At 40.8% G+C, this 13889-nt stretch overlaps 4 protein-coding genes across 4 annotated transcripts; all 4 read left to right on the forward strand.

Annotated features, from left to right (window-relative positions):
• Positions 1 to 193: 193 nt before the first annotated feature.
• On the forward strand, positions 194 to 610 carry LOC133080300 (keratin, high-sulfur matrix protein, B2A-like). The gene has a single exon (XM_061176200.1). The coding sequence runs from the start codon at positions 194 to 196 to the stop codon at positions 608 to 610; it is 417 nt and encodes a 138-aa protein (XP_061032183.1).
• A 3156-nt stretch (positions 611 to 3766) lies between these two features.
• Positions 3767 to 4183, forward strand: LOC133080308 (keratin, high-sulfur matrix protein, B2A-like). Its single transcript, XM_061176207.1, has one exon. The coding sequence runs from the start codon at positions 3767 to 3769 to the stop codon at positions 4181 to 4183; it is 417 nt and encodes a 138-aa protein (XP_061032190.1).
• A 3154-nt stretch (positions 4184 to 7337) lies between these two features.
• LOC133080309 (keratin, high-sulfur matrix protein, B2A-like) lies at positions 7338 to 7754 on the forward strand. The gene has a single exon (XM_061176208.1). It carries the CDS (start codon positions 7338 to 7340, stop codon positions 7752 to 7754), a length of 417 nt encoding a protein of 138 aa, XP_061032191.1.
• Positions 7755 to 10910: 3156 nt separating this feature from the next.
• LOC133080310 (keratin, high-sulfur matrix protein, B2A-like) lies at positions 10911 to 11327 on the forward strand. The gene has a single exon (XM_061176209.1). The coding sequence runs from the start codon at positions 10911 to 10913 to the stop codon at positions 11325 to 11327; it is 417 nt and encodes a 138-aa protein (XP_061032192.1).
• The last annotated feature ends 2562 nt before the right edge of the window (positions 11328 to 13889 follow it).

Below are 13889 nucleotides of genomic sequence, written 5' to 3' on the forward strand. Positions count from 1 at the left end.
ATGCTATTTATAACCTTAACAACTCAGGTATTAGCCAGTCAGAGACTGACTTCGCAATGGTATCAAGGAAAAATGCTAAATGTTAGGGAAATACACGGCTCTACAGGATATATAAAAGGCCAGACGTGGAAAGTGCGGCCAAAACTCAGAAACTTCTCTTAACAAGTCAACTCTCAACCTAACTCCTGACACCATGGCCTGCTGTTCCACTAGCTTCTGTGGATTTCCCATCTGTTCCACTGGTGGGACCTGTGGCTCCAGCTGCTGTCAGCCAACCTGCTGCCAAACCAGGTGTTGCCAGCCAACCTTCTGCCAGACCAGTGGCTGTGAGACTGGCTGTGGCATTGCTGGTAGCATTGGCTGTGGCCAGGAGGGAGGCAGTGGAGCTGTGAGCTGCCGCACCAGGTGGTGCCGACCTGACTGCCGCGTGGAGGGCACCTGCCTGCCTCCCTGCTGTGTGGTGAGCTGCACCCCCCCGTGCTGCTGCCAGCTGCACCATGCCCAGACCTCCTGCTGCCGCCCATCCTACTGTGGACGGTCCTGCTGCCGCCTAGCCTGCTGCTGCCAGCCCACCTGCTGTGAGCCCACTTGCTGGCAGCCCACCTGCTAAAAGCCAGGTTGCTGATTTTCAACTTGAAAGTTCAACTTCCAACTCAATCCATGAAGCAATTATCTCTTCAACCACCCCTGGACACTAACAAGTTCTTGAACTTTAATTGACTTTTTCTGAGGGGTTACCAAATATTGGGACTTCATAGACTTATCTGATTCCATTCAACACTAGAAAGATCTTGATCTCTCCACTAAGGCCACCAAAATACAAATTGGACCCAAGAAATGGGAAAGCAAGTTTGCCTTGGGATTGACCTTCAGCGAGCCTCCTCTCCACAGCTCAATGCTGCCAAAGCTGAGGAAGAACCATCTGTCCTTCTCAGACACATTCACCTCCTAAACTCCACCGTCTTGCAACTTTCACTTCCTATGAGAGGGGAATAATATAGCAAGGTCTAATAAATTATACATATTTGGTACGGCAAACATATCTCTTTTTCTTCATTGAGTGTCACCAAAAAGATTCTAATCTGACTTTGATATCCCGTGGTACTCTTCTTATACCATGTTAGGATATATGATCAAATCCAGGGGAGGTTAATCCCCATAAAGAGCACAAACTAAAAATATCTGAGGGTTTACTGAGGGAAAGGTATTCCATGCTCATGGCTGGAAGAATTACTATTGTTAAAATGTCCACACTACTTAAAGTAATCTACAGATTCAATGCAATCCTTATCAAAATTCCAATGGCATTTTCCAGGATATAACAAACAATCCTAAAATTTGTATGGAACCACAAAAGGCCCTGAATAGCCAAAGCAATCTTGAGAAAGAAGAACAAAGCTGGAGGCATCTCATGCTCTGATTCCAAACTACACTACAAAGCTACAGTAATCAAAACAGCATGGTACTGACCTAAAAGCAGACATATAGACAAATATGGAATAGAATAGAGAGCCCAAAATTAACCCTCACATGTGTGGTCAAAAGATCTTCAACAGAGGTGCCAAGACCATTCAATAGGAAAGGGCAATCTTTTCAACAAATGGTGTTGGGAAAACCAGATGTCCACATGCAAAAAAATGAAGTTGGACCCTTATCTCAAAACGTCTACAAAAGTTAACTCAAAATAGATCAAAGGCTTACATATAAAAGCGAAAACTATAAAACTCGTTAAAGAAAACACAGAGGAAAATCTTCATGATATTGGATTTGGTAATGATGTCTTGGATATGACACCAAAAGAATAGACAATGAAAGTTAAGAAACAGGCAAACTGAACTAATTCAAAATTAAAAACTTCTCTGCATCAAAGGACACAACAAAATGAAAAGGCAATCTACTGTATGGGAGAAGGTATTTGCAAATCGTATATCTGATGAGGGGTTAATATTCCACAATATATAAAGAACTCCTACAACTCAACAACAAAACAAGAACAACAACAACAAAAAAAAACTGGGCAAAGGACATGAATGGACATATCGACGAAGAAGATATACAAATGGCCCAAAAACACATGAAAAGATGTTCAGTATCACTGATCATTAGGAAAGTGCAGACCAAAACCACAGTGTCATACCACCTCACATCCATTTGAATGGCTACTCTCAAAAAACTCAAAGTGTTGGCAAGGACGTGGAAAACTTGGAACCCCTGTGCACTGCTGGTGTGACTGTAAAATGATACTCCCACTATGGGAAACCGTATGGCAGTTACTCAAAAAATCAAAAATAGAATTACCATATGATCCAGCAGTTCTACTCCTAGGTGTATACCCGAAAGAATTGACAGCATGGTCTGGAAGAGATATTTGTACACCCATGTTCCTGGCAGCACTAATTGCAAATAGCTAAAAGGGGGAAGCAACCCAAGTGTCATCGAGGGATGAATGGATAAACAAATGGTGGAACAAGCATACAATGGAATCCTATTCAGCCTTAAAAAGGAAGGAAATTCTGTCATATTCTACAATGTGGATGAATCTCGAGGACATTACGCTGAGTGAAATAAGCCAGTCACAAAAAGATAAATACTGTATGATTCAACTTACATGAGGTACAAAGAGCAGTCAAATTCATCAAAACACACATTAGAATGATGACTGCCAAGAGCTTGGGGAGGGGAGAATGGGAGAGTGGTTGTTTGATGGATATAGAGTTTCAGTTGCGTAAGACAAAAAGAGTTCTGGAGATTGATTGCACAACAATGTGAATATGCTTAACACTAGTGAACTGTACACTTAAAAATGGTTAAGATGGTAAATTTTATGTTATGTGTATTTTATTACAATTAAAAATTTTTTAAATAAATAGGTATAGGAGACCCCAACTTTACTAAGCAAGACAATATATGTGTACATACACTGGTGTATGTTTGCACAAGCAGGGAGAAATGTGTCAAAGTACGTGCACCAAAAGTATTAATATTGATTATCTCTGAAGTACTAGTCTTGGAAGGGATGTGTATGTTTTGGGGAAAGGAGGAAGAACATTAAATTTTCTTTATATGCCTGCCTACTGTTTGACTTCTTAAAATGCGTATTTATTACTAGCATATGATTTTTAATTTAGTAGAGTCAGGAAACAATCCACAAGAAAAGTCATTAAGGGTTTCAGTTGGGAATATGTACATTGATAACAAAAATACTTGTTCGAGTTCTGAGGATCCTGTAACTTGCACAAACGGAACACAGAAAAGCATACTTCTTCTGATGTTGATGAATCAGGTGATAGCTCACGTTTTGATGACACTAATGGTAGCCATTCCAAGTCAAGACGAATTGTTTACGAGATCATGGTCCTTAATTGAATGACCAGTTAGGAAGAGAATGTTCAGTTTAGATAAACTTGGCCTCAAGGTTGTCAAAGGACATTTATGACAAAGCAAGCCAGGGCAATGGTTGGCCCAAGTCTAGACTATCATGTGGCTTCCATAATGAGCCTTGGCTTGATCCAAAGGGCAAAGAAGAAACATAATGAGATTTAATTGAACAATGACCCAAGCAGTCCATTGAAAATGCTATTTATAACCTTAACAACTCAGGTATTAGCCAGTCAGAGACTGACTTCGCAATGGTATCAAGGAAAAATGCTAAATGTTAGGGAAATACACGGCTCTACAGGATATATAAAAGGCCAGACGTGGAAAGTGCGGCCAAAACTCAGAAACTTCTCTTAACAAGTCAACTCTCAACCTAACTCCTGACACCATGGCCTGCTGTTCCACTAGCTTCTGTGGATTTCCCATCTGTTCCACTGGTGGGACCTGTGGCTCCAGCTGCTGTCAGCCAACCTGCTGCCAAACCAGGTGTTGCCAGCCAACCTTCTGCCAGACCAGTGGCTGTGAGACTGGCTGTGGCATTGCTGGTAGCATTGGCTGTGGCCAGGAGGGAGGCAGTGGAGCTGTGAGCTGCCGCACCAGGTGGTGCCGACCTGACTGCCGCGTGGAGGGCACCTGCCTGCCTCCCTGCTGTGTGGTGAGCTGCACCCCCCCGTGCTGCTGCCAGCTGCACCATGCCCAGACCTCCTGCTGCCGCCCATCCTACTGTGGACGGTCCTGCTGCCGCCTAGCCTGCTGCTGCCAGCCCACCTGCTGTGAGCCCACTTGCTGGCAGCCCACCTGCTAAAAGCCAGGTTGCTGATTTTCAACTTGAAAGTTCAACTTCCAACTCAATCCATGAAGCAATTATCTCTTCAACCACCCCTGGACACTAACAAGTTCTTGAACTTTAATTGACTTTTTCTGAGGGGTTACCAAATATTGGGACTTCATAGACTTATCTGATTCCATTCAACACTAGAAAGATCTTGATCTCTCCACTAAGGCCACCAAAATACAAATTGGACCCAAGAAATGGGAAAGCAAGTTTGCCTTGGGATTGACCTTCAGCGAGCCTCCTCTCCACAGCTCAATGCTGCCAAAGCTGAGGAAGAACCATCTGTCCTTCTCAGACACATTCACCTCCTAAACTCCACCGTCTTGCAACTTTCACTTCCTATGAGAGGGGAATAATATAGCAAGGTCTAATAAATTATACATATTTGGTACGGCAAACATATCTCTTTTTCTTCATTGAGTGTCGCAAAAAGATTCTAATCTGACTTTGATATCCCGTGGTACTCTTCTTATACCATGTTAGGATATATGATCAAATCCAGGGGAGGTTAATCCCCATAAAGAGCACAAACTAAAAATATCTGAGGGTTTACTGAGGGAAAGGTATTCCATGCTCATGGCTGGAAGAATTACTATTGTTAAAATGTCCATACCACCAAAGTAATCTACAGATTCAATGCAATCCTTCTCAAAATTCCAATGGCATTTTCCAGGATATAACAAACAATCCTAAAATTTGTATGGAACCACAAAAGGCCCTGAATAGCCAAAGCAATCTTGAGAAAGAAGAACAAAGCTGGAGGCATCTCATGCTCTGATTTCAAACTACGCTACAAAGCTACAATAATCAAAACAGCATGGTACTGACCTAAAAGCAGACATATAGACAAATATGGAATAGAATAGAGAGCCCAGAATTAAGCCTCACATATGTGGTCAAAAGATCTTCAACAGAGGTGCCAAGACCATTCAATAGGAAAGGGCAATCTTTTCAACAAATGGTGTTGGGAAAACCAGATGTCCACATGCAAAAAAATGAAGTTGGACCCTTATCTCAAAACGTCTACAAAAGTTAACTCAAAATAGATCAAAGGCTTACATATAAAAGCGAAAACTATAAAACTCGTTAAAGAAAACACAGAGGAAAATCTTCATGATATTGGATTTGGTAATGATGTCTTGGATATGACACCAAAAGAATAGACAATGAAAGTTAAGAAACAGGCAAACTGAACTACATCAAAATTAAAAACTTCTCTGCATCAAAGGACACAACAAAATGAAAAGGCAATCTACTGTATGGAAGAAGGTATTTGCAAATCGTATATCTGATGAGTGGTTAATATTCCACAATATATAAAGAACTCCTACAACTCAACAACAAAAGAAGAAGAACAACAACAACAAAAAACTGGGCAAAGGACATGAATGGACATAGCTACAAAGAAGATATACAAATGGCCAAAAAACACATGAAAAGATGCTCAGTATCACTGATCATTAGGAAAGTGCAGACCAAAACCACAGTGACATACCACCTCACATCTATTTGAATGGCTACTCTCAAAAAACTCAAAGTGTTGGCAGGGACGTGGAAAAATTGGAACCCCTGTGCACTGCTGGTGTGACTGTAAAATGACACACCCACTATGGGAAACCGTATGGCAGTTACTCAAAAAATCAAAAATAGAATTACCATATGATCCAGCAGTTCTACTCCTAGGTATATACCCGAAAGAATTGACAGCATGGTCTGGAAGAGATATTTGTACACCCATGTTCCTGGCAGCACTAATTGCAAATAGCTAAAAGGGGGAAGCAACCCAAGTGTCATCGAGGGATGAATGGATAAACAAATGGTAGAACAAGCATACAATGGAATCCTATTCAGCCTTAAAAAGGAAGGAAATTCTGTCATATTCTACAATGTGGATGAATCTCGAGGACATTACGCTAAGTGAAATAAGCCAGTCACAAAAAGATAAATACTGTATGATTCAACTTACATGAGGTACAAAGAGCAGTCAAATTCATCAAAACACACATTAGAATGATGACTGCCAAGAGCTTGGGGAGGGGAGAATGGGAGAGTGGTTGTTTGATGGATATAGAGTTTCAGTTGCGTAAGACAAAAAGAGTTCTGGAGATTGATTGCACAACAATGTGAATATGCTTAACACTAGTGAACTGTACACTTAAAAATGGTTAAGATGGTAAATTTTATGTTATGTGTATTTTATTACAATTAAAAATTTTTTAAATAAATAGGTATAGGAGACCCCAACTTTACTAAGCAAGACAATATATGTGTACATACACTGGTGTATGTTTGCACAAGCAGGGAGAAATGTGTCAAAGTACGTGCACCAAAAGTATTAATATTGATTATCTCTGAAGTACTAGTCTTGGAAGGGATGTGTATGTTTTGGGGAAAGGAGGAAGAACATTAAATTTTCTTTATATGCCTGCCTACTGTTTGACTTCTTAAAACGTGTATTTATTACTAGCATATGATTTTTAATTTAGTAGAGTCAGGAAACAATCCACAAGAAAAGTCATTAAGGGTTTCAGTTGGGAATATGTACATTGATAACAAAAATACTTGTTCGAGTTCTGAGGATCCTGTAACTTGCACAAACGGAACACAGAAAAGCATACTTCTTCTGATGTTGATGAATCAGGTGATAGCTCCCGTTTTGATGACACTAATGGTAGCCATTCCAAGTCAAGACGAATTGTTTACGAGATCATGGTCCTTAATTGAATGACCAGTTAGGAAGAGAATGTTCAGTTTAGATAAACTCGGCCTCAAGGTTGTCAAAGGACATTTATGACAAAGCAAGCCAGGGCAATGGTTGGCCCAAGTCTAGACTATCATGTGGCTTCCATAATGAGCCTTGGCTTGATCCAAAGGGCAAAGAAGAAACATAATGAGATTTAATTGAACAATGACCCAAGCAGTCCATTGAAAATGCTATTTATAACCTTAACAACTCAGGTATTAGCCAGTCAGAGACTGACTTCGCAATGGTATCAAGGAAAAATGCTAAATGTTAGGGAAATACACGGCTCTACAGGATATATAAAAGGCCAGACGTGGAAAGTGCGGCCAAAACTCAGAAACTTCTCTTAACAAGTCAACTCTCAACCTAACTCCTGACACCATGGCCTGCTGTTCCACTAGCTTCTGTGGATTTCCCATCTGTTCCACTGGTGGGACCTGTGGCTCCAGCTGCTGTCAGCCAACCTGCTGCCAAACCAGGTGTTGCCAGCCAACCTTCTGCCAGACCAGTGGCTGTGAGACTGGCTGTGGCATTGCTGGTAGCATTGGCTGTGGCCAGGAGGGAGGCAGTGGAGCTGTGAGCTGCCGCACCAGGTGGTGCCGACCTGACTGCCGCGTGGAGGGCACCTGCCTGCCTCCCTGCTGTGTGGTGAGCTGCACCCCCCCGTGCTGCTGCCAGCTGCACCATGCCCAGACCTCCTGCTGCCGCCCATCCTACTGTGGACGGTCCTGCTGCCGCCTAGCCTGCTGCTGCCAGCCCACCTGCTGTGAGCCCACTTGCTGGCAGCCCACCTGCTAAAAGCCAGGTTGCTGATTTTCAACTTGAAAGTTCAACTTCCAACTCAATCCATGAAGCAATTATCTCTTCAACCACCCCTGGACACTAACAAGTTCTTGAACTTTAATTGACTTTTTCTGAGGGGTTACCAAATATTGGGACTTCATAGACTTATCTGATTCCATTCAACACTAGAAAGATCTTGATCTCTCCACTAAGGCCACCAAAATACAAATTGGACCCAAGAAATGGGAAAGCAAGTTTGCCTTGGGATTGACCTTCAGCAAGCCTCCTCTCCACAGCTCAATGCTGCCAAAGCTGAGGAAGAACCATCTGTCCTTCTCAGACACATTCACCTCCTAAACTCCACCGTCTTGCAACTTTCACTTCCTATGAGAGGGGAATAATATAGCAAGGTCTAATAAATTATACATATTTGGTACGGCAAACATATCTCTTTTTCTTCATTGAGTGTCACCAAAAAGATTCTAATCTGACTTTGATATCCCGTGGTACTCTTCTTATACCATGTTAGGATATATGATCAAATCCAGGGGAGGTTAATCCCCATAAAGAGCACAAACTAAAAATATCTGAGGGTTTACTGAGGGAAAGGTATTCCATGCTCATGGCTGGAAGAATTACTATTGTTAAAATGTCCACACTACTTAAAGTAATCTACAGATTCAATGCAATCCTTATCAAAATTCCAATGGCATTTTCCAGGATATAACAAACAATCCTAAAATTTGTATGGAACCACAAAAGGCCCTGAATAGCCAAAGCAATCTTGAGAAAGAAGAACAAAGCTGGAGGCATCTCATGCTCTGATTCCAAACTACACTACAAAGCTACAGTAATCAAAACAGCATGGTACTGACCTAAAAGCAGACATATAGACAAATATGGAATAGAATAGAGAGCCCAGAATTAACCCTCACATGTGTGGTCAAAAGATCTTCAACAGAGGTGCCAAGACCATTCAATAGGAAAGGGCAATCTTGTCAACAAATGGTGTTGGGAAAACCAGATGTCCACATGCAAAAAAATGAAGTTGGACCCTTATCTCAAAACGTCTACAAAAGTTAACTCAAAATAGATCAAAGGCTTACATATAAAAGCGAAAACTATAAAACTCGTTAAAGAAAACACAGAGGAAAATCTTCATGATATTGGATTTGGTAATGATGTCTTGGATATGACACCAAAAGAATAGACAATGAAAGTTAAGAAACAGGCAAACTGAACTAATTCAAAATTAAAAACTTCTCTGCATCAAAGGACACAACAAAATGAAAAGGCAATCTACTGTATGGGAGAAGGTATTTGCAAATCGTATATCTGATGAGGGGTTAATATTCCACAATATATAAAGAACTCTTACAACTCAACAACAAAACAAGAACAACAACAACAACAAAAAACTGGGCAAAGGACATGAATGGACATATCCCCAAAGAAGATATACAAATGGCCAAGAAACACATGAAAAGACGCTCAGTATCACTGATCATTAGGAAAGTGCAGACCAAAACCACAGTGACATACCACCTCACATCCATTTGAATGGCTACTCTCAAAAAACTCAAAGTGTTGGCAGGGACGTGGAAAAATTGGAACCCCTGTGCACTGCTGGTGTGACTGTAAAATGACACACCCACTATGGGAAACCGTATGGCAGTTACTCAAAAAATCAAAAATAGAATTACCATATGATCCAGCAGTTCTACTCCTAGGTATATACCCGAAAGAATTGACAGCATGGTCTGGAAGAGATATTTGTACACCCATGTTCCTGGCAGCACTAATTGCAAATAGCTAAAAGGGGGAAGCAACCCAAGTGTCATCGAGGGATGAATGGATAAACAAATGGTGGAACAAGCATACAATGGAATCCTATTCAGCCTTAAAAAGGAAGGAAATTCTGTCATATTCTACAATGTGGATGAATCTCGAGGACATTACGCTAAGTGAAATAAGCCAGTCACAAAAAGATAAATACTGTATGATTCAACTTACATGAGGTACAAAGAGCAGTCAAATTCATCAAAACACACATTAGAATGATGACTGCCAAGAGCTTGGGGAGGGGAGAATGGGAGAGTGGTTGTATAATGGATATAGAGTTTCAGTTGCGTAAGACAAAAAGAGTTCTGGAGATTGATTGCACAACAATGTGAATATGCTTAACACTAGTGAACTGTACACTTAAAAATGGTTAAGATGGTAAATTTTATGTTATGTGTATTTTATTACAATTAAAAATTTTTTAAATAAATAGGTATAGGAGACCCCAACTTTACTAAGCAAGACAATATATGTGTACATACACTGGTGTATGTTTGCACAAGCAGGGAGAAATGTGTCAAAGTACGTGCACCAAAAGTATTAATATTGATTATCTCTGAAGTACTAGTCTTGGAAGGGATGTGTATGTTTTGGGGAAAGGAGGAAGAACATTAAATTTTCTTTATATGCCTGCCTACTGTTTGACTTCTTAAAATGTGTATTTATTATTAGCATATGATTTTTAATTTAGTAGAGTCAGGAAACAATCCACAAGAAAAGTCATTAAGGGTTTCAGTTGGGAATATGTACATTGATAACAAAAATACTTGTTCGAGTTCTGAGGATCCTGTAACTTGCACAAACGGAACACAGAAAAGCATACTTCTTCTGATGTTGATGAATCAGGTGATAGCTCACGTTTTGATGACACTAATGGTAGCCATTCCAAGTCAAGACGAATTGTTTACGAGATCATGGTCCTTAATTGAATGACCAGTTAGGAAGAGAATGTTCAGTTTAGATAAACTCTGCCTCAAGGTTGTCAAAGGACATTTATGACAAAGCAAGCCAGGGCAATGGTTGGCCCAAGTCTAGACTATCATGTGGCTTCCATAATGAGCCTTGGCTTGATCCAAAGGGCAAAGAAGAAACATAATGAGATTTAATTGAACAATGACCCAAGCAGTCCATTGAAAATGCTATTTATAACCTTAACAACTCAGGTATTAGCCAGTCAGAGACTGACTTCGCAATGGTATCAAGGAAAAATGCTAAATGTTAGGGAAATACACGGCTCTACAGGATATATAAAAGGCCAGACGTGGAAAGTGCGGCCAAAACTCAGAAACTTCTCTTAACAAGTCAACTCTCAACCTAACTCCTGACACCATGGCCTGCTGTTCCACTAGCTTCTGTGGATTTCCCATCTGTTCCACTGGTGGGACCTGTGGCTCCAGCTGCTGTCAGCCAACCTGCTGCCAAACCAGGTGTTGCCAGCCAACCTTCTGCCAGACCAGTGGCTGTGAGACTGGCTGTGGCATTGCTGGTAGCATTGGCTGTGGCCAGGAGGGAGGCAGTGGAGCTGTGAGCTGCCGCACCAGGTGGTGCCGACCTGACTGCCGCGTGGAGGGCACCTGCCTGCCTCCCTGCTGTGTGGTGAGCTGCACCCCCCCGTGCTGCTGCCAGCTGCACCATGCCCAGACCTCCTGCTGCCGCCCATCCTACTGTGGACGGTCCTGCTGCCGCCTAGCCTGCTGCTGCCAGCCCACCTGCTGTGAGCCCACTTGCTGGCAGCCCACCTGCTAAAAGCCAGGTTGCTGATTTTCAACTTGAAAGTTCAACTTCCAACTCAATCCATGAAGCAGTTATCTCTTCAACCACCCCTGGACACTAACAAGTTCTTGAACTTTAATTGACTTTTTCTGAGGGGTTACCAAATATTGGGACTTCATAGACTTACCTGATTCCATTCAACACTAGAAAGATCTTGATCTCTCCACTAAGGCCACCAAAATACAAATTGGACCCAAGAAATGGGAAAGCAAGTTTGCCTTGGGATTGACCTTCAGCGAGCCTCCTCTCCACAGCTCAATGCTGCCAAAGCTGAGGAAGAACCATCTGTCCTTCTCAGACACATTCACCTCCTAAACTCCACCGTCTTGCAACTTTCACTTCCTATGAGAGGGGAATAATATAGCAAGGTCTAATAAATTATACATATTTGGTACGGCAAACATATCTCTTTTTCTTCATTGAGTGTCACCAAAAAGATTCTAATCTGACTTTGATATCCCGTGGTACTCTTCTTATACCATGTTAGGATATATGATCAAATCCAGGGGAGGTTAATCCCCATAAAGAGCACAAACTAAAAATATCTGAGGGTTTACTGAGGGAAAGGTATTCCATGCTCATGGCTGGAAGAATTACTATTGTTAAAATGTCCACACTACTTAAAGTAATCTACAGATTCAATGCAATCCTTATCAAAATTCCAATGGCATTTTCCAGGATATAACAAACAATCCTAAAATTTGTATGGAACCACAAAAGGCCCTGAATAGCCAAAGCAATCTTGAGAAAGAAGAACAAAGCTGAAGGCATCTCATGCTCTGATTCCAAACTACACTACAAAGCTACAGTAATCAAAACAGCATGGTACTGACCTAAAAGCAGACATATAGACAAATATGGAATAGAATAGAGAGCCCAGAATTAACCCTCACATGTGTGGTCAAAAGATCTTCAACAGAGGTGCCAAGACCATTCAATAGGAAAGGGCAATCTTGTCAACAAATGGTGTTGGGAAAACCAGATGTCCACATGCAAAAAAATGAAGTTGGACCCTTATCTCAAAACGTCTACAAAAGTTAACTCAAAATAGATCAAAGGCTTACATATAAAAGCGAAAACTATAAAACTCGTTAAAGAAAACACAGAGGAAAATCTTCATGATATTGGATTTGGTAATGATGTCTTGGATATGACACCAAAAGAATAGACAATGAAAGTTAAGAAACAGGCAAACTGAACTAATTCAAAATTAAAAACTTCTCTGCATCAAAGGACACAACAAAATGAAAAGGCAATCTACTGTATGGGAGAAGGTATTTGCAAATCGTATATCTGATGAGGGGTTAATATTCCACAATATATAAAGAACTCCTACAACTCAACAACAAAACAAGAACAACAACAACAAAAAAAAACTGGGCAAAGGACATGAATGGACATATCGACGAAGAAGATATACAAATGGCCCAAAAACACATGAAAAGATGTTCAGTATCACTGATCATTAGGAAAGTGCAGACCAAAACCACAGTGTCATACCACCTCACATCCATTTGAATGGCTACTCTCAAAAAACTCAAAGTGTTGGCAAGGACGTGGAAAACTTGGAACCCCTGTGCACTGCTGGTGTGACTGTAAAATGATACTCCCACTATGGGAAACCGTATGGCAGTTACTCAAAAAATCAAAAATAGAATTACCATATGATCCAGCAGTTCTACTCCTAGGTGTATACCCGAAAGAATTGACAGCATGGTCTGGAAGAGATATTTGTACACCCATGTTCCTGGCAGCACTAATTGCAAATAGCTAAAAGGGGGAAGCAACCCAAGTGTCATCGAGGGATGAATGGATAAACAAATGGTGGAACAAGCATACAATGGAATCCTATTCAGCCTTAAAAAGGAAGGAAATTCTGTCATATTCTACAATGTGGATGAATCTCGAGGACATTACGCTGAGTGAAATAAGCCAGTCACAAAAAGATAAATACTGTATGATTCAACTTACATGAGGTACAAAGAGCAGTCAAATTCATCAAAACACACATTAGAATGATGACTGCCAAGAGCTTGGGGAGGGGAGAATGGGAGAGTGGTTGTTTGATGGATATAGAGTTTCAGTTGCGTAAGACAAAAAGAGTTCTGGAGATTGATTGCACAACAATGTGAATATGCTTAACACTAGTGAACTGTACACTTAAAAATGGTTAAGATGGTAAATTTTATGTTATGTGTATTTTATTACAATTAAAAATTTTTTAAATAAATAGGTATAGGAGACCCCAACTTTACTAAGCAAGACAATATATGTGTACATACACTGGTGTATGTTTGCACAAGCAGGGAGAAATGTGTCAAAGTACGTGCACCAAAAGTATTAATATTGATTATCTCTGAAGTACTAGTCTTGGAAGGGATGTGTATGTTTTGGGGAAAGGAGGAAGAACATTAAATTTTCTTTATATGCCTGCCTACTGTTTGACTTCTTAAAATGCGTATTTATTACTAGCATATGATTTTTAATTTAGTAGAGTCAGGAAACAATCCACAAGAAAAGTCATTAAGGGTTTCA

Source organism: Eubalaena glacialis, chromosome 19 (assembly GCF_028564815.1).
Source record: "Eubalaena glacialis isolate mEubGla1 chromosome 19, mEubGla1.1.hap2.+ XY, whole genome shotgun sequence".
NCBI classification, from domain to species: domain Eukaryota; kingdom Metazoa; phylum Chordata; class Mammalia; order Artiodactyla; family Balaenidae; genus Eubalaena; species Eubalaena glacialis.

What these genes read in the sequence shown, in the direction of transcription:
- LOC133080300 (XM_061176200.1), top strand. Translation starts at nt 194, where the DNA reads ATGGCCTGCTGTTCCACTAGCTTCTGTGGATTTCCCATCTGTTCCACT.
- LOC133080308 (XM_061176207.1), top strand. Translation starts at nt 3,767, where the DNA reads ATGGCCTGCTGTTCCACTAGCTTCTGTGGATTTCCCATCTGTTCCACT.
- LOC133080309 (XM_061176208.1), top strand. Translation starts at nt 7,338, where the DNA reads ATGGCCTGCTGTTCCACTAGCTTCTGTGGATTTCCCATCTGTTCCACT.
- LOC133080310 (XM_061176209.1), top strand. Translation starts at nt 10,911, where the DNA reads ATGGCCTGCTGTTCCACTAGCTTCTGTGGATTTCCCATCTGTTCCACT.